General features: G+C 44.8%; 1 protein-coding gene across 2 annotated transcripts in view; it reads right to left on the reverse strand.

Moving 5' to 3' along the window:
- Positions 1 to 24406, reverse strand: part of MOSPD2 (motile sperm domain containing 2) — a 58397-nt gene that overhangs the window by 24737 nt on the left and 9254 nt on the right. The window contains exons 3-10 of one of the 2 annotated variants that reach the window (XM_085859935.1): positions 23257 to 23409; positions 18997 to 19083; positions 11081 to 11235; positions 5731 to 5791; positions 5555 to 5593; positions 5125 to 5249; positions 4585 to 4725; positions 2548 to 2690 (exon numbers count right to left, since the gene is read on the reverse strand). In XM_085859935.1, coding sequence (XP_085716061.1) covers positions 2548 to 2690; positions 4585 to 4725; positions 5125 to 5249; positions 5555 to 5593; positions 5731 to 5791; positions 11081 to 11235; positions 18997 to 19083; positions 23257 to 23409 — 904 coding nt within the window. The remainder of the gene's footprint in view (positions 1 to 2547; positions 2691 to 4584; positions 4726 to 5124; positions 5250 to 5554; positions 5594 to 5730; positions 5792 to 11080; positions 11236 to 18996; positions 19084 to 23256; positions 23410 to 24406) is intronic. The other variant, XM_085859936.1, reaches the window with a different exon arrangement.

Consider the following 24406-nt stretch of genomic DNA (forward strand, 5'->3'; position numbering starts at 1 on the left):
TTTTGGGGGAATAATTCCCTGGCCCCGAGCCAAAACTGACTTTCTTCGTCCCCCGCACGGCGCAGGGAGGGGGGAACGAGAGGGCACGCCCCTTTTTGGGAAGCTTCCAGAAGGGAGGTGGAGCCAGCAACGGGACGGGGCGAAGGGCGGAGCCCCGCGCTACAAAAGGGGCGGACGAGGAGGGTTCGTGTTGGTCTTCTGGTTCGGGTCGTCTGCTAGTTGTTCCTGCAAGGTCTTCTTCTTCTTGTTCCTGTTCCTTGCGCGAGCCTTTTTCATCCTGGCGAGCTTGTTGTTCCTGCCGAGCCCTCGATCCTCGCGCGAGGCCCGGAATCCCGTGAGCGAGCGCGGAGATAGCGCCGGAAAACCCCGTCCGTTACCCAACACCCCGTCTGTGCTGTCGAGCGGACCACACGTGCGGCGCGAGGCACGAGCTCACGGACCACGCCTGAGGAGCTCGGAGTTGCGGTCACGAGAGAAGGACTCGGCACACAAAGGGAAGTCGCGACTTCCATTTTCTTTTGGGGTTTGGTGGAAATGTGTGTGTGTGTGGCACCAGTCTGGTCAAGTCGAATATCGTTTAAGTGTTCCTGTGCTCGTGTAAATTATATTCGGTTGTAACTCTGCATTGTGTCCTTGCTTTTGTTTCTTTGCTTTGATTGAATATGTGTATGAAAACTGTTGCTGACTGTAAATACGTGCTTCCGTGTGTCGGGTATTAAATGTGCTTGTTCAATTGTTCCCCCGTTTCGCTTCGTCTTTTCCTTTAATTGAATCTCCATCTTCTTGCATCACGTAAGGGATTAGTAGTGGGTTTAAAGCAACCGGTAATTAATCTGAACCGTCAAGGTCAACGATAACTCCGGTCGGTTATCCCTGTAGTACGGAACGAGCCGCTTAAGCGGTTCGTGTCCGGAGTCGACCTGTGGCGTGGTACAACTCCTCGGTACGCTATCCGCGCTGGTACTTAGGTAAATCGACCATTCTGCGATCGGACCTTATTTCGCGCGGGTAGAATGCGGACCGAGTTGTGGTGAGGTTAAACCCCCACGCGTGACTGGCTCCTGGCGGTAGTTCCCGGAGGGTCATGACTGAATTGTCCGTCCGGTGGGCGACGCGGTCGTGATTCGAGTTACGTGGCTGATTGCACGCCGTCGGGCGCAAATTCGCAACAATATGAAGGAATTAAAAGAACGTTGTGGTTTGGAGTTTCCAAGCTGAGGACAAGCCATTGTTGAATACGCACGCATGAGGATTGCTAGAGGAGCATGAATCCAGCATTACACCATTCCGTGCGGTTTGCTGAACATACTGTTCATATATGGGCAACACGGTGTCCGACCTGCACCGATTAAAATCCCCAAAAAATCATTTTGGCAGAATTCAGGTGGAGTGCGTCGGTTTATCTGGTTTATACGAGTTACGTTTCACTTTACGCAATCAAAGTATGTTTAAGATGAGCCACGGGCCGGGAGAAACGGCAACAAAAATTCAAGCTTTCTGTACTTTCCTGACAATTATCAAAGAAAATTTGTGTTGGCAACGACGCAACTCAAAGAACTCATGGACACAGACGCATACACGAGATACAACACAGAAATGTTAGAAAATACAAACCCAACCACTGAGCTTGGGAGAAGTGTCATCACTTCCCAGAGCACAATGGGTACCAGAGACGTCACAACAATGGCGCCACCTTTCTCAACAAAACCAGCGGGGCACTTCCTCAGAAAGAATGTCCTCCTCCCCATGGAAGCCAACCTTTGGGCATCGAATGTGCTTTTAACCTTTTAAGTGCTGATATGAACGTCAAACAAGGAAGCAGCACGTACCATTTTATAAAGCCTTCGTTACGACTGGGCAGGGGTTTGAACCACTGAGCTCACAGACTCGGAGTGAACGCTCGAACCATCGTATCTCGTGTATTCACTCTGGACGGGAATTCAGACGATACACTACAAGACATTGAAAATGAAGGCGCCACCAACAAATTCATTCTTTACACGGATAATTTGCATCCTCCCCCCAAACCTGAACACCTGGGGCTATGAATTTTTCTTCGAACCTAAAACTTCCTGTTCACACTCACACGACAACCAGCAGTTTTCAACTCATTCCAGGACTTCCCCTTGAGGATTGCACAGAAGTCAAACAAACAAGCAAACCCACCCACAAACAGTCACTTCTCAAACGATAACATACTAATGTCTACATTCCAACCTCAGACAGGATTATGATCAGTGTAATCAATTTATGTCGGAAAAATACAAAAATAAAATAAAAGGCTGCAAGTTATGAAGTACAAATCAATTTGGAATAATTATTTGACAAAATAAATATTCAAAGGAACAAGTTCACAAAGAAGCAATAAAACGAAAGAATGGGATGGAAAAGCCACAAAACATCACGAAACAGCTCTCTCTGAACATGGAAAAGTCGAAGCACAGGCAATTTCAGTGATGGCCTTTTCCCTTTGTGCACGGACACAAAGGAAGCAACAAGCCCATTAGAGCGACTGTCGATCAGTTCCACCGAATGGAAAGCAAGTACCTGATGGTGAGCAGTTTGCCCTGGAAACTTGTGGTTGGGCGCCGGATATTCCGCGTCCGTACTTGTGCTTGCTCTTGAATCTCGCTTCGCAGTGGTTTTGCTTCCGTAATGCTGGAAACGGATCCCCACCGAACATTGGTGGTCTATGCGCCAGGTTGGGAACAGCAAAACAGACACTTAAAACATAACCACCAGCTTCGACCCGGGGAGGGGAGAAGGTTGGCAATCCCATCTTCACTTATTATTATTATTATTTTTTTTTTTTTTTAACAATCAAATCAAGACAAAAATGCCAAGTGATGAGCCACATTCACTTATGAGGCTTCCGATGAAAGTAATGCCAACAAATCAAAAAACAAAACGTTTTCAAAGAAATAAATAAATTACATTGTGATAAATCACTTCCCAATATAACTTGATAATCGTTTAAAAATTAAAATGTAGTCACACATGGCCGAAAATACGCATGACACAGGACCAGGAGATTACCAAGATGTTGTCAGCCATTTGGACAAATACTTATTCAAATTGTTGCCAAAAATAGAACTCAGGATGCAAATACGAAGTGCGACAGTTCTTCTCCTTCTCTTCCTGTTATCAAGAGTGAGGGTCCAATGGTACCAAGCTTATGCCTTGTCTTAACCACAAAACTCCTCCACTCCCCCCTGTCCTCAGCCAACACACTCACCACTCTCCAACCACCCCCACCTCATTGATATTCCTCTTCACACAATCCTATCTAAACTGCCGTCTACCTCTTTTCCTCTTACCTTGCTCCGTCAACTTATCCGCTCTCTTTGCCATTCTTTATTCCTCCATCCGCAATGTGTCCTGCCGACTTAAGCCATCTTTTTACAAATCTCCCTGTCAAACTCATCTGCACGTTAAGGTCCGTCCTCTTCACTCCGGCAATTCTCTTGACCTAGTTTCTCTCACAGACCACGAAAGGTACCAGAGCATCGTTTTAACGCTCCCCCACCCCCCACACTTTACTGAACGAGGTAACCTGCTTGACGTTTCCTCCAAAAGACAGGATACTCAGTACAGCAACTACACTCAAGGAACAAGAAGGCAGTTTTGTAATTGGATTCGTTGATGTAAAGATTGGAGCCAGACTCGCACAGATCACTGGGTGAGTGAACATAATGCCGGCCATGCTATTCTGCTGCTTAAATGATAAAGTACATTGATGTCTCCCAACATTCTCAACCCCTAGAACGCAGATGAAAGTTCCATTTGTAAGCCTCAAACGGCGAATTAAAAACATGTTTGAGAAAACCTTAACATGCGCACCAACAATGTGTTTAAACAATCCGTTTTCAAAATCACAAGGCTTAAATCCACCAAAGCAAATAAAATAAGTCAATGCTCCCATTGTTTCACTAATTTTGCTGTTCGGAGTTAAAGGGCAAGCCCATATTTATGTTCAGCTGAAATTGCCACCAGTTTACCAGTCGGCCATCTTTAATCCGATCGCAAAATAAAGTGAGGTGCACGTGTACGCCATCATGCACTGTGCTTGTGGCAAGTTTGAACAAAATCAGTCGGGCCAGTCAGGCCAAAAAACAAAATCAGGCCACCAGTCGACCATCTTGGATCTGATCTTGGAAAAACAAAACAAACAAAAAAAAAGGACGTGCATATGTGAGCCATCATTCGTTATCTGTGTGCCAAGTTTGAACAAGATTGGTAAATGCCCGTCCGAGAAATGGTTGAGGATGTGTTCGGCATCGGTTTATTTATTGATGTTTTTTTACAACTAAAATGGCCACCAGTCGGCCATCTTTGATCGCATCGCGGAACAAAATGATGTGTGTATGTATACAGTCATGTGTTGTCTTTGTGCCAAGTACAAATAAAATCAGTCCAGACATGTCAAAGATATGGTCGCGGGTGCAAGTACGCGTGGACATGAAAATCGAGACCAGATCCATAAGCCCCCGTTTCGGAATAAGTCCATCGGGGGCTCATCAAAGCATTATTCTCCATGTACACAACACATCTTACTGAAGGTGTCTACAACCGGCAAAACAGTACCACAGAATCTGTTGTACTGATGTCTGAAAGGAATGGGTCTTCATTCTCCTTGTCATTCAATTCTTCATCCTCCGGGGTTATTGCTGGGGAGCTGAAGGTTTCCTCATCCGGCAGAGGTGGGTACGTGTACCTGAACATGTCCTGGCAGGATACATAAAGGTTGCGGAAGAAGAGAGATAGTTCGATATCACAAGCTTGAATATTTGCCAGGGCACGTGAATATTATGGGTTGGTCCTGTTTGATGTTCCCATCTGAGCACATGGCACTTTCATTTTACCATTTTTCTAGGTGATCGACTCGAGTACAGGTAGCGATTCACCTTGCAAAATAAATAAACAAAGACAGAAAAAGATTGGCATAATATATGCAAAACTCGGACAAACTTGTCCTCGTGTTGCTTTCGGAATGACCATCTGGGATGAGCCGGCATGATGTAATACAGTGTACATGCAGACCAAGGTGTACCAAACAATGCAATCATGTCAGAAACTGTGGACACGTGACACATTTCGGTCGATCAAATTGGCACAATCACACACCGAGCCACCCATGTGCAGGGGAAGCCACTGAGAGTCGATGTAATCGGAAATGTCCTGACGACCCACAAACTTGAGCATGCTCACTGCTGCCGGCCCGAGCCATCCCTTTACGATCTTCCAAGCCGCTAGGGGGGAGAAGGTGGATGCGGAACGGATAAACACACACACAGAGAGAAGAGGTGGCAGGAAAAATCTCATCGTTTTTCTTGATTTTCAGCAAAATGTTTAAAGGTACGATTCGAGCCAAAACCTTATAATTATAAGCATTGCCACGAATCAACAAGAACAACTTAGTCACGCAGGCATCACACACACACACACACACACACACACACACACACACACACACACACACACACACACACACACACACACACACACACACACACACACACACTACAGCGTCTGAGGTTTCAAATCACAAACCCACCGTTCATAATCCATGGCATCTCATATACGATCAATTTTGCTGCAAACGGAAGAAGAAGAAGAAAAAGAAGAAGAACAAAAAAAATAAAACAGCAAACAATAATTTATTGGGATTTGCAGGAGAATAATAAAAACACAAATTCAAAAACTTGTATACATGGAGAGAGCAACACTTACACAAAAGTTCTGGGTAGTAAATCTTGAAGCAATTGATGATGAAACGGATGAAATCCATATCCTGACAAAAGAGAAAACGAAAATAAAAACCAGTCCAAGTAAAATACCATGGATGAGTCGACCATTCAAACATTCCTCTTCTTCACAACTCAAACCAAACACTGCACACCTCCACAAAAGCTCGTTCGATAACAAAAACAAACTTGAACAGGACCCGGTGGAGCGCACACCCCTCCGCGAGGCTGAACAGTTTACGTTTTGTATCCCACTGATGGGCTGGAACTGGATCCAGACCTGAACCAAAATCGAATCGGCTCGTTCTCGTCACCATGCCACCTCATCCACCAAGTTTTGTCTCAACCTGTCCACAACTTTGAGATATCATGCTATATGTATCGTTTTTGGCCCAATCACTCAATGGTGAAGAGTCACTCAAAAAATTCTCGTATCAGGATCCCGATCTTCACCAAAATCTAAAGAATTCTTCCTTGTCACACACGTAATCTGTCCACCAAGTTTCATCCAAATCCATCCATCAGCTTTTGAGATATTCTGCTCAAAGACAAACAAACAGACAGGGGAGAAAACATAACCTTCGTCCACCTTTTGCGGTAGAGGTAATAATCTAAACCTTTAGCAGTAGAGGTAATAGAGCGGTAGAGTAAATCAAGAATTAGGGATGACAATGAAGTCTTGATTGAAAAGTTTACAGCTCCAGTAATTTTTAATGTAAAAATGGCAAATTTGAAAAATAAGACGTGGAGGAGGTGCTCGTTACAGTTGCCGAGCAACCAGTTCAAGTGCAAGCTCCATTGTCTTAGATCACGTGACCTGCAGCGAGCAGACGAAGTCTGCACCGGCTGACTTTTATTCAGGGAATTTTTCTGACGGTTTCATGATTTTTTTTTTCCCTGCCAAATTGGCTTAGAGTTGCATCAGTATGCAAAATTTCAGCTTTCTACCCCATTTCAAAGGTACCAAACATTTATAACAGTGAGTAAGTCATTGGTTAGAAAGTATATGTAATAAAAAAAATATATATATATATATATCTATATGTAAAAAAATGACCGTTTTTACAGCTATTTTTCCCTGCCGTTCAGGGGTTAGGCTTTTTCTTGAGGCAATGTTTTTTATGGCCGGATGCCCTTCCTGACGCCAACCCTGGTCGCCTCTTACGACACACAGGGATATGGTACACCTATTCTAACCGGGGCATACACCGGGACCAGTACACTGGTACTCACTTCGCCGACCTCAGATGGATGACAGGCTGAGCAACCCCCTGGTGTTAATTCAGCAGCCAGCGGGGCTTGAACTCAGGATCCTGGGATCCCAAGCCGCCACCCTAACCACTAAGCCAACACCCAGGCTTATATATATATATATATATATATATATATATATATATATATATATATATATATATATATATATATATATATATATATATATATATATATATATATATATATATATATATATATATATATATATATATATATATATATGCAAGAACATATTGGGCCCAATACATTTTTGAGATATCATGCTATAGAGAGTACTATATCGTTTTTGGCCCTATCTCTCAATGGTGTAGAATCATTTAAAAAAAATTAAATATTTATCGTATCCAGATCCAGATTCGGATCTTCACCAAAATCGAATCAATTCGTCCTTGTCACACACCCAACCAACCTGTCCAAGTTTCAACTGAATCCGTCCAATACTTGAGATATCGTGCCATATATCGTGTTTGGCCCGATCTCTCAATGTTGAAGAATTGGTTCACGAAAAAATATTTTCAAGAAAAAAATAAGTGACCACTATATTCGTTATTGTTGTGTGTCTGTCTGTCTGTCTGTCTGTCTGTCTGTCTGTCTGTCTGTCTGTCTGTCTGTCTGTCTGTCTGTCTGTCTGTCTGTCTGTCTGTCTGTCTGTCTGTCTGTCTGTCTGTCTGTCTGTATGTCTGTATGTCTGTATGTCTGTATGTCTGTATGTCTGTATGTCTGTATGTCTGTCTGTATGTCTGTCTGTATGTCTGTCTGTATGTCTGTCTGTCTGTCTGTCCCGAACATAGCTCCGTGGGTTTTGCTCCGATCCTGATCAAATTTTGGTGGGAGGTTTATATCATTTTCTAGTTGTGTTTTCCTGAGAATGGGCGTGGTGCACCCATTATGGGCGGAGCCACGCCCAAAAAACATGTGTTTTTAGGGGGTAGCCGATTTCAATTTGCATCTTCTCCGAGGGGGTTTGTCGAATAGGGATTTCAGTGTTTGGTTTGCCCAATGGCACCTGCATAGCCCCACGGAGCTCGATTTTTCATTTTTATCCCAAAGGTCAAGGTCACAAGGTCACGAACTTAGAGAATTTCGAATTTTGCCATAAAAATCATTGGCCCGCCCAAACTTTGAGAGCTGGGATGACAATATTTTTATGCATAATCTTGGTCATTCCCCACCTAAAGTCTTGAAACCATTTTGCTCTATCTCGAACACCTTGCCCGTGGCGCCCCCTTCAAGTTTGTTTTTACGCTGATTTCATCAAAGTATGGATAATCTGATGAGTGTGAAATGCCATATAGCCTATGACGTTGTATTGTTCCTGGAATATTCCAGAGGAAGTTTTGCACCAAAGGTCATAATCCTTGACCTTTGACCTTTAAAGGTCACAAAGGTCAAATGTTCAAAGTTGTGGGAATCCAACCGGGTTTTCGACCTTCTTTGACGAACTAACTCCAATAAGCTATAGCACGTATCTTGTTTCCTTATTTTAATGTCCACAACATTGTTTTGTGACCTTTAAAGGTTATGCAAAGATCAAATTTTGAAAGTTGTTGAACGAAACCGGGTTTTCGACATTTTGCAGCTAATAACCTGTCACTCGTACCACATCATGTTGATCATCTATCTATAATTCCAGCAATGTGTGTGTGTGTGTGTGTGTGTGTGTGTGTGTGTGTGTGTGTGTGTGTGTGTGTGTGTGTGTGTGTGTGTGTGTGTGTGACCGCTGTTTCTCGACAACCACTGGTCCGATCCAATTGAAACGTGCCAGGTATATTGCTGGGGACCTGAGGAGGTGCCTTTTCAAGGTTTGATATTAATCAGACAAGTGCTTCCCAAGTTATGGCCATTTTTTTTTTTACCAAACCAATGACAAGACACGTTGTTGCGTGGGCGTGGCCGATGGGGAAGGGAAGCTCAGCCGCGTTTGCCATTACAGGTTATAACGTACGGACTTCCGGAGAGTGATGACTTCGTGTATTCTAATAATTTCTCGATTTCTTATGCGCATTTATAGATAAACACAATGCCCCAAGTTATGATCGTTTTCATATTAGACGGTGCATAAATTTCGGTAACACCAGAGTGCTGGTATGCTCCGAACCAGGAAGTAATTTTTTTTTTCTCTCTCTTCTCTTCTCTTTTTATTTTTCCTTGCCAACACATTGCGAAAAGGTAAAATACGTTGGCGCTAATTGAATAATTGGGTATTAAAACTAAATTGCGAATAATCGTAACTGCGAATAATATGCCAACTTCCGGGCCACGCACGTACGGGCACGCGAGAGCGAAGAAACGGCCTGTGTGGTTGTTGTTTGTTGCTCGCGGTTTGAATATTTATTTATAAAATTTATTTATTTATTATTTAATTTTTTTACGGGCACGTACTACTTTTTATAACTTGGTCAAACATTATCACATTGTCTCATCCTTGACTTCTGAAACAATCTACATCGTCATATACTGCTCGTGAACCATCGTCGTCTTTCAGACTTGTCACTTTTTAAAATTCTAGTCGTCGGATCCGGATCTTCACCAAAATTTAATCAGTCCGTCCTCATCACACACCCAACCTGCCCACCAAATTTCATCCGAATCCATCCACAAGTTTTGAGATATCCTGCACACAGACAAACAAACAAACAGGACGTCGTACAGAGCATGAGACTTGCAAAATCCACTTCCCCCCCCTCTCCAAAGGTTGCCAAGGATACATCAAATTGTACACTTCATCAAGATTAAAATTGACAATCTTAATCAGAGCTCAGGTCAATCAGACAAAAATTGATTATTTTTCAGATTGAAATTGATTTTAGAAGTTTGACCTTAAAAATAGTTGCTTTCCCAATTCAATGACGCACGATGCAAATCATGTTCAACTTTCAAGTTAATAGGATATAAATTGACGATTTTTCATTTGAAAATTTATGATTTTAGAAGTTTGACCTTTCACCTTTTGACCACGAAAATAGTTGGTTTCCCAAATCAGTGACGTAAAAAGGCAAATGTGTGTGTGTGTGTATGTGTGTGTGTGTGTGTGTGTGTGTGTGTGTGTGTGTGTGTGTGTGTGTGTGTGTGTGTGTGTGTGTGTGTGTGTGTGTGTGTGTGTGTGTGTGTGTGTGTGTGTGTGTGTGTGTGTGTGTGTGTGTGTGTGTGTGTGTGTGTGTGTGTGTGTGTGTGTATATATATATGTGTGTCATGTTGAATGTTATCTGCATAATTCGGGTTTCAGAAGATGGAACGGAGTCCTCCTCGGACTAGAAGGATCCACCTTCGTTTTGGTGAAGGATCGTGATTCATGGGCCAAGTTGTGAAGTTTCTGTGTCTGTCTCTGTGAAGTCTTTTCTTTGATTTTTTTTTCTTTAATGCAATTCCCTACCCATAAACCAATCTCCACCAAAATTTGCATATGCGTGGGGGTGGGGGGGGGGGTACGGACACAAATAAATAATTATTGTACGTGGGGGTCTACATCTGAAGATCACAGAAAACAAAACAGCATGAAACTGTTCGACAACACGAGACACAGAAACCTCATGGCCATTCTCAAATGGCCATGAGGCCATTTGGCCCAACATTGATGTGGCGCACTCCCGCGTTACCTTTTGCAACACCTTGAAATGGTTTGCTCATGTCAAAATAACCCAACCTTGATCTGGTGACCCAACATGTATATAATATTTAAAACGGTCGCATTTTAGCAGAATGTAAATCATGGATTGTACTCTCCTTTAAAACGGCCATCAAGCCATCACACCTGCCCTCACTTGAACTGTAAAAGATACTTTGATACAGAAATGCAAAAACGAGTTGATACCATGGTGATCGCAAGTCAAAGCAATCACTCCAGCGAGCTAAGATTGAGAAAATGTTTTGATAAAATAACGCAGGCATGATGGGAAGCCGCATTTTTCTCGTACAGATGAGCCGTGATGGATGGCACAGAGCAAAAGCAAAACAAAGACTATAACATGCAATCGAATGACATTTGCTTTCACAAGAAAACCGTCCTTGATGCATGCTGTTCCTGAACAAGTTAGTGAAACTGAAGACTGATGCAGGCTTACAATGCTCGTCACTCCTGTGTCTGTCATATCGAAAATGATTGTGATTTTCCTTCCCGTGTCACCACGGATATGACGCTCAAGCCAGAAAGCAGTCAATCGCTTCTTCTCAATCAGGGTCTTGGCGTCTCTCATCTGCAACCGTACACGGAACCACACTAGGAGAGGACAACAAAGAAAAATATAGTTCCATTAGGAGGTCCATCAAGGAGTACGTAAACTCGCAATGATAAACTCGAATTTAAAATATTGTTGTGGTTGAGGAAATTCGCAAACCACCATTCAGGTCCCGTAGGTGAGGTATCTCTGTAAGTACATGTGCAGTTAGCCCAAACCCGTTGTTTAGAGGGAATAAATGTCATTCATTCGGGCTGCAACCCTTTAAGATAGCCGTTTTTCTGTTCTCTCTTTATTTTGAGCCAACCATGTCTCAACCGCCATCACACAACAACCACCAACCGCAACGCCGCTTCACAACAACAACAACGCCAACAGCCACGACCTTTACCGTCACAACTCGCTCTCGCAATCATCGCATCACCGCCATTCCAAGCGTTACCGTGGCCAGGGACCACCACAATAAACCCTCCACCACCTTCACCTCTCCTCCTTCTGCCGCCATTCCCGCACCGCTTGTGGGCACCGATCCTGGACTCGTACAGGGCGTGCGCCGAGCAGCGGGTGCAAAAAGCGGCCTTTCCGGGGAAGTCGGATCAGGAATGATTCACGCCCACTTCTGTTCCGTCCTATCAGCGAGCGCGGGGCGATTTGGCCCCGCCTCCAGGCGCGTCGGAGTTGAATCGATTTATGCAGATTCGCGGATCAGGAATGATTCACGCCCACTTTTCCTCCGTCCAATGGGCGAGCGTGGCTCCGCCCCCAAGCCGATCCTGATCCAAAAATCTGCATATGGTTTCTCCTGTCGCACTATAAAGCGCCGAGTGCGGGGCGAATTGAGTCAGTTGAGAGTTTCTGTTTCGGGCTCGAGAAGAGGAGAGTTTCTGTTTCGGGCTCGAGTTGGAGAGGTGTGGCGGCGGCAGTCAAGACGGGTCTGGAGGGGAGTCGGTCTGTCGGGGTTCGGAGTCTGTCGGGGAGCTGCAGAGAGGAGAAGCCGGGAACGCGGTCGAGGGCGCAGTGGAGTCGCTCGTCGCGGGACCCAAGCAAGCCAGCTATCCTCTTTCCCCAGAGCATCAACAACCCCCCTGTTTCCCCCCCGCGCTGAGATAGTGCGAAAAGGGGGGCCCCGTTCCCACCCCATTCCAGGCAGTGCCAGCGAGGCCCCGTCGCCATTTTGCGGCTCATCACCAGACGGGTAGGCTCGACGCGGTCTCGGCCCCAGGCCCGTCTGCCCCCTTGTAGTTGAGGGTGGCCCCTTTTTCTTTTGCTTTGGAGTATATGTGTTGTCGGCGCCGTCTGTAAAGTAAAACTGTGTAAGTGTTGCCGTGTGTTCGCGTAGTCGGTAGTAGATCTGCATTGTGTTTCTTTTGTTGCATTTGCTTTTGGTGCATAATTGTTGTTTCTTTTACATTTGCTTTTGGTGCATAATTGTTGTAATTGTATATGTGTGCTTTCCGTTTGCCGCGGAATAAATGTGAATTATGTTGAACTGTTTTTCGCGTTTCGCTTCGTCTTTTCTTTAATTGAATCTCCATCTTACTTCACGTAAAGGGTTGGTCGTGGGCTAAATACGCCCAATAATTAATCGGAACCGTCGAGGTTGACGATAACACCGCTCGGTTATCCCGATAGTACGGAACGGGTCGCTTAAAGTGGCCCGTGTCCGAAGGCGACCTGCGGCGAGGTGCGATCGCCCGGTCTACCCTCCGTGTGGGTACTTAGGTAGGTCAAATTTGGCGAACAACCCTATCCCACGCGGGGGGCCGATTGGCACGATCGTGGTGAGGCCGAAAGGCCCACCCGTGACTAGTTCCCGGCGTTAGTCCGAGAGGGTCACGACGGAATTGTCCGTCCGGTGGGCGACGTGCCGCGATTCGAGTTACGTGGCCGCTCGCACGCCGGCGGGCGCGAATTCGCAACAATATTTTAAACTTCTTCATGTTTACTCTTGTGACATTACAGGTCTGATAAAAGTATAGTTACCGTTTAGATTTGTGGCAACAGACCACTTTGAACACATTATGCAGCCAGGGGAACTTTCCAGCATAAATTATCTATTTTGATTTTGTTGGTCTTCAAAAGGTGAGCAGATCTTTCTCAGTGATTGTTAGATCAGTGTACCTGTGCACTTGGCTCCACAACTTGACATTCAGCCAGCTTGGATTCACTCGTTGCGCTTAACCGCATTATGTTACACGAGGACATTTGTATACAGAAATCAAAAGTTGTAAAAGCAGATGGTTCGACGTGTATATTGAGAGTTCGATGTGCATAATGCAAGAAACTCATAAGAACATACTTCAGGATTAAAACCAAACTTTTGAAGTCAGCTGTAAACCATAATTAGTCTCCCACCACATTTTACCCACCATGCAAACCTGGGTTTTACTCAAATGTGGAAGCACAACAATCAAGCCAAGTCACTCTGATGAGAAAATTATTTTTCAACAATTCAAATGTTCAACCCCAACGAGGAAGGAGCCGTCAATGTCCACCACGTTTGACTCTCACATACGACCTCAAAATAATGATTAAAAACACCAATGTGTGTATATATATATATATATATATATATATATATATATATATATATATATATATATATATATATATATATATATATATATATATATATATATATATATATATATATATTGTTACGGCTGTGGAAATTCGCAATACACCATAAAGGGTCCGAAGATCAGTTATGACGATAAGTATATGTGCAGTTAGATTTCCCCACCGTTGTTTAGAGGGAATTTCCGTGTTCACCGGGCTGCGATCCTTTGAGATAGCCGTTTTTCTTTTCTCGAACATTATTTTGGACCAATCATCCCCCAACAACCAAATCGCCACCACCAACATCATTCCCAAACAACTACAACTCAAACACCACCACCTTCACCTCTTTACCTCCACAACTCCACCCCGCAAACATTGCTTCACCGCCATTCTCAAACGACGCCCGCCAGCAACCAAATTGCCACCACCAACACCCTTCCCAAACCACCACCACCAACACCCTTCCCAAACCACCACCACCATCACCCTTCCCAAACCACCACCTTCGCCTTTCTACCAAACGTCGTGCGATGGGTTGTGAATGAGTTCCTTTCGCCTCGAAAAACGGATAAGGAATGATTCACACCCACTTTTCATCCATCCAATGGCTGAGCATCAGGTGGTGTAGCTCCGCCTCCGAACCCGCTGTGATCCACAAATTTGCATATGCGCTCCTCCCCCGGCCTATATAAGCGCGAGCACAACGCAGCTCGCGGCAGAGTGTGTCGGTCGCGGCAGTCAAGTCGGGTCTGGAGAGTGGCAGTCTGGAGTCAATGGAGTGGCAGTCTGGAGGGGTCGGAGAACCAGACGGAGCTCGAAGAGGCAGACGGGGCGATCGACGGAGAGAGCTCACCAGCCACGCCAGGGGCACAAAGCCAGGCGCAGCTACGCTGACATCGCGGCTTGCCCATCACGCCACGAGGGCGCGGGTAAGACCCTTCGGTCTCGTGGACCTGGCCGCTCATCCAGGTTCCACGCACATTTGGTCCACGAACCTGTCTGCCACCCTTGCCTTTGAGGGTGGCTTTTTCCTTTGCTTTTGTGTAAATGCATGTGGTGGCGCCGTCTTACAAGTAGAATTGTCTAAGTGTGCGCGTGAAATAAAGACTTTATTCGGTTGTAATTCTGCCTTTGCTTGCTTTCACTGTATACGTGCCTGAATTACTGTATGGCTGTAAAATACGTGCTTGCCCGAGTGTGCAATAATTGTGCTTGTTGAACTGTTCCCCGTTTCGTTGCGGCCTTTCCCTTGTTTGAAAGTTCCATCTTGCATCACGGAAGGAATTGGTAGGAGGGGTGTAATCATCCGGTAAATAATCACGTCCGTCGAGGCCGGCTATAACACCGCTCAGTTATCACTGAAGCACGGAACGGACCGCTTCAGCGGTTCGTGTCCTAGGCCGGCCAGCGGCAAGGTACGATCGCCCGGTTAACGACCCGCGCAGGTAGTTAGGTCGGTCGAGTTTGGCGAACAACCCTGTCCTGCGCGGGTGGCCGATTGGCACGATTGTGGTGGGGTCGAAAGACCCACCCGTGACGAGCTCGTGGCAGTAGTTCCAAGGAGGGTCACGACTGAATTGTCTGTTCCGGTGGGTGACGCGGTCGCGATTTGAGTTACATGGCCGATCGCACGTCGGGCGGACCGAAATTCGTAACAATATATATATATATATATATATATATATATATATATATATATATATATATATATATATATATATATATATATATATATATATATATATATATATATATATATATATAGTGTTGCAGTTGTGGAAATTCGCATTACACCATAAAGAGTCCTCAGGTGAGCTATCTCGATAAGTCCATGTGTAGTTAGCCCACACCCGTTGTATGGGTGGGAATTTATGTGATCCATCCGGGCTGCGACGCTTTGAGTTAGCCATTTTTCTGTTCTATCTTTTATTTCAAACAAACAGCATCTCAACAACCACACCATCCCCACCACAGCGCCAACCACACTACAACCACGTCACCTCCACCACCTACACGACCACATCTTCACCACTCACCATTCAATAAGCCCCGTGCGGTCACGATCTCCGCGGAAGAACAAAAACCAGCAACGATGCTCGGGGGTTTTTCTGCCTGTTTCTCCCATCTAAATTCTCCGCGCTCGGTGTGGTGGAAGTGCGATCCGAGCCGGGGGTCAAAGTTGAGAAAAGGTGGGGGCCTCTTTTTGGGGGAATAATTCCCTGGCCCCGAGCCAAAACTGACTTTCCTCGTCCCCCGCACGGACGGGGAGGGGGGAGCGAGGGCAGGCCCCCCTTCGAGAGGCTTCTCCAAGAAGCTCAAAGGGAGGCGGGGCCGAAAACGGGGCGGAGCGAAGGGCGGAGCCCTGCACTACAAAAGGCGGACAGCACGGACCTTGAGTAGTTTCAGTCTTCGAGGCTTCCTGTCTCCTAGTTTTTTTAGTCTTCGAGGCTTCCTGTCTCCTTGTCTTCGAGAGTGCCTGTGTTCTTCGGGTTGTTTGAGCTTCTGGGCTGGATGTCGTCTTCTTCTTGGTGCTGCTTGTCTTGTCGGGGTAAGAGGTCCTGCGCTCGCGGCTTGGCGAGCGGCCTGTCAACGAAGGCACGGACGGGAGACGCGGCGCGACCACGCTGGGCCAGGCGCGACCACGCTGACGGTCGTGGGAGAGGGACTCACCAGCCACGAAAAGGGAAGTCGCGACATATTTTCTTTTTCCTTTGCTTTTTGTGTAAATGCTTGTGGTGGCGCCGTCCGTAAAGTCGAACTGCGTAAGTGTTGCCGTGTGTCAGTCTTAGTCGGTAGTGTCTCTTTTTTTACTGTTTCTTTCTGTGCTTGAGTACGTGCCTTTTACTGTGACTGAATATACGTGCTTGCTTTGTGTCAGTGTGTCGTGTAAATAAAATGCTTGCTTTTTGAACTGTTCCCGCTCTGCTTAGTCTCCTTTCTTTTTATTGACTCTCCATCCTGCATCGCGTAAGAGATTGGTAGTGGGTGTAAGTTCCCGGTAACCAATATGAACCGTCGAGGTCGACGATAACTCCGCTCGGTTATCTCTGCAGTACGGAACGAACCGCTTAAGCGGTTCATGTCCGAAGTCGACCTGCGGCGAGGTACGATCGCCCGATTAACCATCCGCGTAGGTACTTAGGTAGGTCGAGTCACCAGCCACCAGCACAGTTTTACATGAAGCTCTTGATGGCCCAATTTGTGGTCGAGATGCAGTTGAGGCAGGAGCCTGGTGTTGGCTTAGTGATTAGGGTGGCGGCTTGGGATCCTAGGGTCTTGAGTTCAAGTCCCACTGGCCGCTGAATAAAAATACATCAGGAGGTTGACTCAGCTTGTCATCCTTCTGAGGTCGGCAAAATGAGCACCAGTGTACTGGTAAGGGGGACACTGCATCAGCGGCATAGCCACGTACCAACCAATGATGCAACCAGCAGCCAGAGAGAGAGAGAGAGAGAGAGAGACAGACAGAGACAGAGAGACATTGGGCAACAAAATGGTTGCTATGGATGAGTGCTTGAAGTGTAACATGCATGATGGGCAGGCAGGGCTGCCAGAGGCATTGGACAAGGAGATGGCCGGTGATAGAGCAGCGAGGTTCGAGGCTGTGCGGGGAGAGGTGAATGAGGTGACAAAGGACGTGGAAGGTTGGCAACGAGTGATGTGCGTGCGTATGTGTATGAGCACATGTATGTGTGAGTTTGTATGCGTGCATATGGGGTTGTATGGGTGCTAAACACATGTGGGGCCCATTTTGTACTATCTTATCCATTGTTGCACACAGGACATTATGTCATCAATCAACCAGGAAAGATAGGCGAGAGTATGAGAATATTGAGAGAAGAGTTGAGTTTGGTAAGACTGGCTCACCTGATACAGACTGTGTGGGCCTGCATTGGTCCAAATGTGAAAGGGGGGGGGGGCATGTGAATGGCATGTGGAAGGAGGTACTCAGGGGGTAAGGGTGTGTATCGGTGGTGTGTCAGTTTGATATGAACAGATGGTTGGGAACTGCCAAGGTCATGGCTTGGTACAGAGGAGACATGCAGATGATCGGTGCCAAGGAACCCATTGGCACCTCGTTCGGATGCGTGAAGGCAATTAAACTCAGGCCTAGGCAGAGTCGAGCAGACATATAACCTCCCACTCAGACAAAGCTGTAGACAGCCAACACACTTGGGCAAAGCTCCGCTCTCTGACCAGTGGTGTCTCTCGGTCTCCCTGGTGTCTTCGTAGTGGCTCCATTTTTGCTGACGTGCATCTGCCTTTTATCTGGTCCAACGCGGGAGTAGCTTAAAGCCTTTCCCGCTTGCTCGCAGCGTCTCATTGGTCCCAATGTGGCAAAGGTTGATGTATGTCCAGACAGTTCCACAGACAATGGGCCAGCTGTTCGTCCTTCCACTGTCTGGATCCAGGCTTAGCTCTTTGACTGTTTGTCCTTCCGCTGTCTGGTCTGAAAATCAATGCTTATTATGGTGGAGGTGGTGGTGGTTTCATTAATGCAAAGTGTAATGTGTGTTCTTTGAAATAAAAGGTTTTTAAGGTGGTGAAAATAAAAATAATGTAACCCCTTTTGTCCATCAATTACGTTCCACTCCAACCGCTATTCATACAGGTTTGCAGGGTTATTTTAGTCGGGACCCATTTACATAATGACTTGACGACGAATGTAGGTATTCTCCAGTTGATGGGAGTCGAATGATGAAAGGATGAGCAGGTGATGTTAAATTACGAGAGGTGAAAGGGTAAAGCGTTACTTAGGAAAGCATGAAATGTGGAGGTGAAGAATGACAGGCAACAGGATACTGGATGATTGCTGGATAGAATACTCGATAGATAGATAGATGAAGAAGTGAAGGTCCTATCGAAATCTACACAATGCATCACCCAAACCTCTAAGACACAGGGAGACGTAGACGTAGTGACATAGCTCACTCTGGGAAATTAATGACGTACCTCACTCTGGGAACCTACACGTCGTCTCTGGTATGCTTGAGGGTGTGTTTGCAAAACCGCAACAATATTTTAATTGACGGTGGAGAACAACATTTTGGTTTTGTTCAGTGAAGAAAGTTGACGACGAAAGACTGGAACAAGAGACTCTCATTCCACAATACAGTATTTATACCATTCAAAATATGAAAAACAATTTATTTCACAGGATTGGAGAAACAAACCAAAAATAAACTATTTAAATAATAATAACAATAAAAATTTAAATGAATATATTTTTTAAATCTTACACAAAGCACTGCCTTCCTTGTCCCAGCCATGGAGGTACAGCGCTCCAAGTTCCAAGAGAGAACGATCCAATGAAGACTCGTCTAGATCTGAGTGAAACAGACACACGCGCCAAGGAACAATATAACAGCAAACAACGGTCCATCAAGATAGTCGTTGAGTACCATGGCATCGTATCGACGGCATTTCTACCTGCAAATAGTTTTTTTTCAGGAGCTTCCCAAGATCTCAAAGGTTATATTGGTGTGTTCACCAGACGAATGCAAAATGAGTGGTTCCGTGGCCCAATTGAATAGCAAAATTGCAGCCTCACAAGAAGTTGCACAAAACTACGTTGGTCAGCAACATCAAGCAATGTACAGTATATTAGCAGACTTCCACCCTCCCAAACAGTTCTTTATTTACCTGGCATGAACAGTACCATTTGTGCTGCCATTTGAGAATAAATAAATAAATAAAATGATTTTTTGGAGCATTTGAAACAACTCAACCATGAGACAGATGTGGTTGCACGAGTTTAGGAGAAGTGGTAAACATCAATTTATTTGGATGTTGGGAGAAAGGGAGGGATGAGGATAATGATTATGCAGATGCAGATGTGGTGGCACAAAACGAAAGGAGAATGTGTGGCTTTGCATCGAAGATCCTCACCCTGTAACCTCAGAAGGATCCTCAAACTTGCCCAACCCATCTATTTACATGCTCAGCCAGTGAAAGAGGTTCAGTTTCTTGAACTCCTTAGCATCACCATCAGCCACGACCTCTCGTGGGCTGATCACAAGTGCTGACCTCCAAACTTCAAAGACAACCGCATTCCGTCGTTCCGAGTTATTTCTTGAAAAATCAAAACTACTCACGGCCTAAAAGGTGCTTTTGTCCACACCTTAATGGAGTACGGTACTAATCTCCCTCTGGGCTGGCATCCTCCCTTGAATTCTGGAGAACAATCTAAATTTAAACATGATTGGCATCTCCCATGATGACGCAGTAACACAAGGCCTGTTGCCCCTCATCTCAGGTGGGTGGGCTCTTCAATAATAATTATTAACCTCCGCCATCGAAGATGGATGGAGGTTACTGTTTTCACCCCTTTCTGTTTGTTATCTTGCCAAAACTAAGTTTTTGCAAGATATGTTAGTCAGCTTGTATGTTGTTGTTTTTTTGTTTTTTTTTGTCTGTAATCACGTATAAAAAAATTCTGCAGAGCACAGTTATCATTGGAAATTTTTGTAACTTCGCATATCAGAGGCCTATAGAGGTCCCTTTCAGCGCATAAAATTTTGAAGGTCAAGGTCAAAGGTCAAGGTCACTGTCACAAATCAGGGGAGTCGACGAAACCCTTATTTTTGGAGTAATTTTGATCGGATCGTCTTCAAACTTCATGGGAATATAGTTCATGGTCTGGCGCTCAGCTGATTAATTTTTGGTGGCGATTGGCCTTGACCTTCATGGTTAGCCCCTCAGGTCAAACATATTTGACCCCAAGGTCAAATTTTCAAGTTTTAGGAACCATATCGTGTAGTACCTCAAATTGAACACCTTGATGAGTGCTTTCTAGATATGTCAAGCTTGAGACATTGTGACGTCATTTGGTGACGTTATGAGGCAAACGCATATTTTTCATGGTTACTCTGTAGAACGATTCTCATCGGAATCTCTCGTAGGCAGATATTCCTCAAGGAGTCGCTCCTGGTGAATAGCAGCTCTGTTCACCTCAGTGTGACCTTAAAGAAGTCACACGTGGTCACCTTTTGGCAAGATACGGGTCATTTGTTTGTTTGTTTGTGAACAGTATTACGGAAAAACTCTGATGGATTTCGACGAAACTTGGTGGGGGGGGGGGGGGTGAGGTCTGGTCCAAGGATCATGCCATTAGATTTTGGACTTGGTCCAAAATCCAATATGGCTGCTATGGCGGGCAATTTGAAAAAAATATTTTCATTTTTTTATTTTTTGCATTTCTACATGTTTTAAGTGATTTCCAACCCTCCCCCCCAAAAAAAAAAATTGTTAGAGAAAAAAAAAATTTGCAATTTTTTTTTTCAACAAAATTTCGATTTCTTTTTTTTGCATTTCTGCATGTTTTAAGTGATTTCCACCCCCCCCCCCCAAAAAAAATTTTTTTGCAAATTTTCTTTCAATAAAATTTCGATTTTTTTGTTTGCATTTCTACATGTTATAAGTGATTTCCAACAAAAAACATGCCAAAATTATAATTGCGGCTGATTTTGGAACTTCAGGTGGATATACCCACGTAAAATCAATTTCTGTCTCAAGGAATCTAGTTATGACGAATGAATTGAGTATGTAAAAGTTAAAAGTAAAAGGGAAAGTTGCAAACTATAACTCTGTGAGCACTGTTGACGTCAAATTGAATGAATAGGATAGCAGGTTCACTTGAGTGACCTAGCAGTATTGGCGGCGGAGGTTTTGCACTCTACCGAGTGCTCCCCCTCTTGTTATTATTATTTTGCTGCCCACCTCCTCCAGCATGAACATATTCCTCCAAGAATCTTTGGCTGGTTAACCTCCAAAATAAAAATAAAATAAAAATACAGGAGTACTGCACACCTCACACCTCCACTCTTATATAATCTCTTCTGTTCTGTTTGTGGAGCCGCCTTCATGAAGCAGGTTAATCCAACTCTTCCCTCCAGCACGGTGACACCACCATCCGATGGCATCCACCATTAACTCAAACGAACATAAAACCTCTTACTTGCAAGTTTCCTCCAACTCATCTCTCATTCCTTTATCTCCAGTCTCTTCACTCTCCCATGAGCCTCGATTTTGCAAAAACAAACAAACAACTCTCCCCTACAATATAAAACAAAATCTTTCATTAACCATTGGATCATTAAATGAGCTCATACACCTATTCCATAAAAGCTACAATTGTAGCAATTAACATACAAAACAAATGGAGGATGAAAGAGAAACGTGAAAACCCTTCAACACACACTTGTAAGTAATCTTTCACCATTTACAGAGAGACAGTTCAAATACAAATTAAAAATAAACACTCATCGGTCCACAAGCTCAACAGTACCACACCTGACCGTCCATTTGCATAAAAACAAGGGAGTCGAGAAACGTTCAGAGGTAGTTTCAACACAGAAGAATGCAAAAATACATAAATAAATATAAAACTTGCACAACCAGTTAAAATTGTTTGTTTCAAGAGAAGGGAACAACCGATCGTTCATTGGCAACCTCCCCAGCCCTGCCACTACACACCCTAATCACCACCCTGTGGGTATATAACACAGACAGCCCCTTTTAACTGAAACCACATCCTACTTATGGAGGGTGGCATGGCATTGGAGCATTCAACAAAATTCTTTCTAACCAATACCTTCAGCGAGCACAGAAGAAAACTTGCATCGCAGTCAAATAAATAAATAAATAATTTTTAAAAAATCACTTGTGCGAATAAGTGTGATAAGAACTATGGTACCCAATGCTTTGACCGCAGCTGTCTTTCCATTCCTTTGATGAACTTTAAACTGAAGCCTGTTGCTTGGTTTTATTAGCCTTTATTCCCCAAAAAACACGCATGCTGGAGCAACAGGAATAATCAAGAAGAACCTCACTGAGATTTTAGAAACCATCCCCGGGAACATTACTACAAACCAACTACAATTCGAGGCAGTCTGGGGCTCGGTGACGATCCTGAAAAGAGCCCTCGGAACAAAACTCTGATAAACAATATAACTTCACAACTTAGCCCATGGATCACGATCCTTCACCAAAACGAAGGGGGACACTGCAAGTCCTCAGAGGACTCATCTGAAACTCCAGTTATGGAGATAACAAACGACGACACACACACACACACACACACACACACACACACACACACACACACACACACACACACACACACACACACACACACACACACACACACACACACACGATACTGTACTACGTGTGTTTGCAGGTATTTAATCAACACAGAAGTTCATGTTTCACACTTTGATTTGACGTGGAAATTGGTCCTTTACCTCTAGCTTGCACATTGAGGTCAAACGTATCGTTTTCCATTCAAAATTATAACAACGGTGAGAAGATAAGATCAGCCTGAATTGCAAATCAATCGACAGAGAGAAGCAGGATAGCATGCAATTACAAACCAGAAACCACAGTTGAAGAACCAGTTCAACCAAACAATTGAGAACAACTGACGGGTTGTCGGGTTTGTACTTGCTGTCATTTACAAATCACAGCCGTGCTGCATTGCTACCCTACCAGGCACACACCGAGAACTTGCATCTCCTTGCGCCACTGCAGCGCCTCGGCGACCGCTCTCGCAGCGTCCTCCGCGTTCTGCCCTCTCGCAAATGAATGCACGAGGTCATCGTCGGTACGAATACGGTGCAAGTCGCGTTCGTCATACTTGGCAGAGTCAACATCTGAAGGCAGAAAAGATGTCGTGTTTTAGAAGTGGGGAAGGAAGGGGGAGGGGGAGGCAGTGAAGCAAAAGCTTGGCAGATAGCTTAAAGAAAGAACAAAAGTGGTTTAAATTTTGTCCAACAATAAACAATGACTATTAATGATTATATCCATTATCCATTAAGGAAAGGTGATGGGGTGGAATGGAATTTGATCGGCACGGAGGGACACAGAACAACAGCAGAAATCCTGTGATGAATGTACTGTACTGTACTGTACTATGAAAAATAGAGGTTCTGTGGCTGTAGCTATGTCGGCAATATTCACTTGTTGGTTGGTCACGGCACTGACCAATTGGGTGTGACCGTTTAACAGCGATTCATGGGTTGTTTTCATGTCTATCCACATCAGCAAACAATGGTCCATTGAGGCGATGTGGAAAAAAAGGTATCTTTATCCCACACTTTCCTCACCTTGTGACTCATCCTGGTATATTGATTGCGATGCTATCCTTGACAATTTTATGTTCCTTTGACTCCCCACCTGCCCAAGCACGAAATGGCCATCTGTGTTCGGTCACCGACGGGTACTCCCACCAGGAGGGCAAGGGTGTTCGCAAGTAGAATGAATGGAGATGACATGGACTTTCGAAGCCCAGTGAATATGAATGTGGCAACGTGGTCCAGCATGATGAATGCTGCGATAATTGTACTTTTGAGTGAACCAAACAAAATAAATTAAGGGTACAAGTACAGTACATTCAAGTGCAGTAGGCAGAATTGCAAGACATCTTCAAGTCTGCTCATGAAGTTTGGCGATGATACAAAAAGGGGGGGGGGGGAGATAGAGTCCCATTATAGCGAGAGTAGCGACATAGAGGGTCAGGTAAAATCCAGTCACGTGATTGCGTGGAGCCATTTTGAGTCCATCGCGGACAGGATCGGATGCATATCGGTCAGCGTTTTAACGTTCCCGCCGTACGCAGCATTCTCATTCGTGTTTTACATCGATTTTACG

Source organism: Eptatretus burgeri, chromosome 16 (assembly GCF_056783735.1).
Source record: "Eptatretus burgeri isolate ZD-2024b chromosome 16, Ebu_testis_v1, whole genome shotgun sequence".
Classification (NCBI taxonomy): domain Eukaryota; kingdom Metazoa; phylum Chordata; class Myxini; order Myxiniformes; family Myxinidae; genus Eptatretus; species Eptatretus burgeri.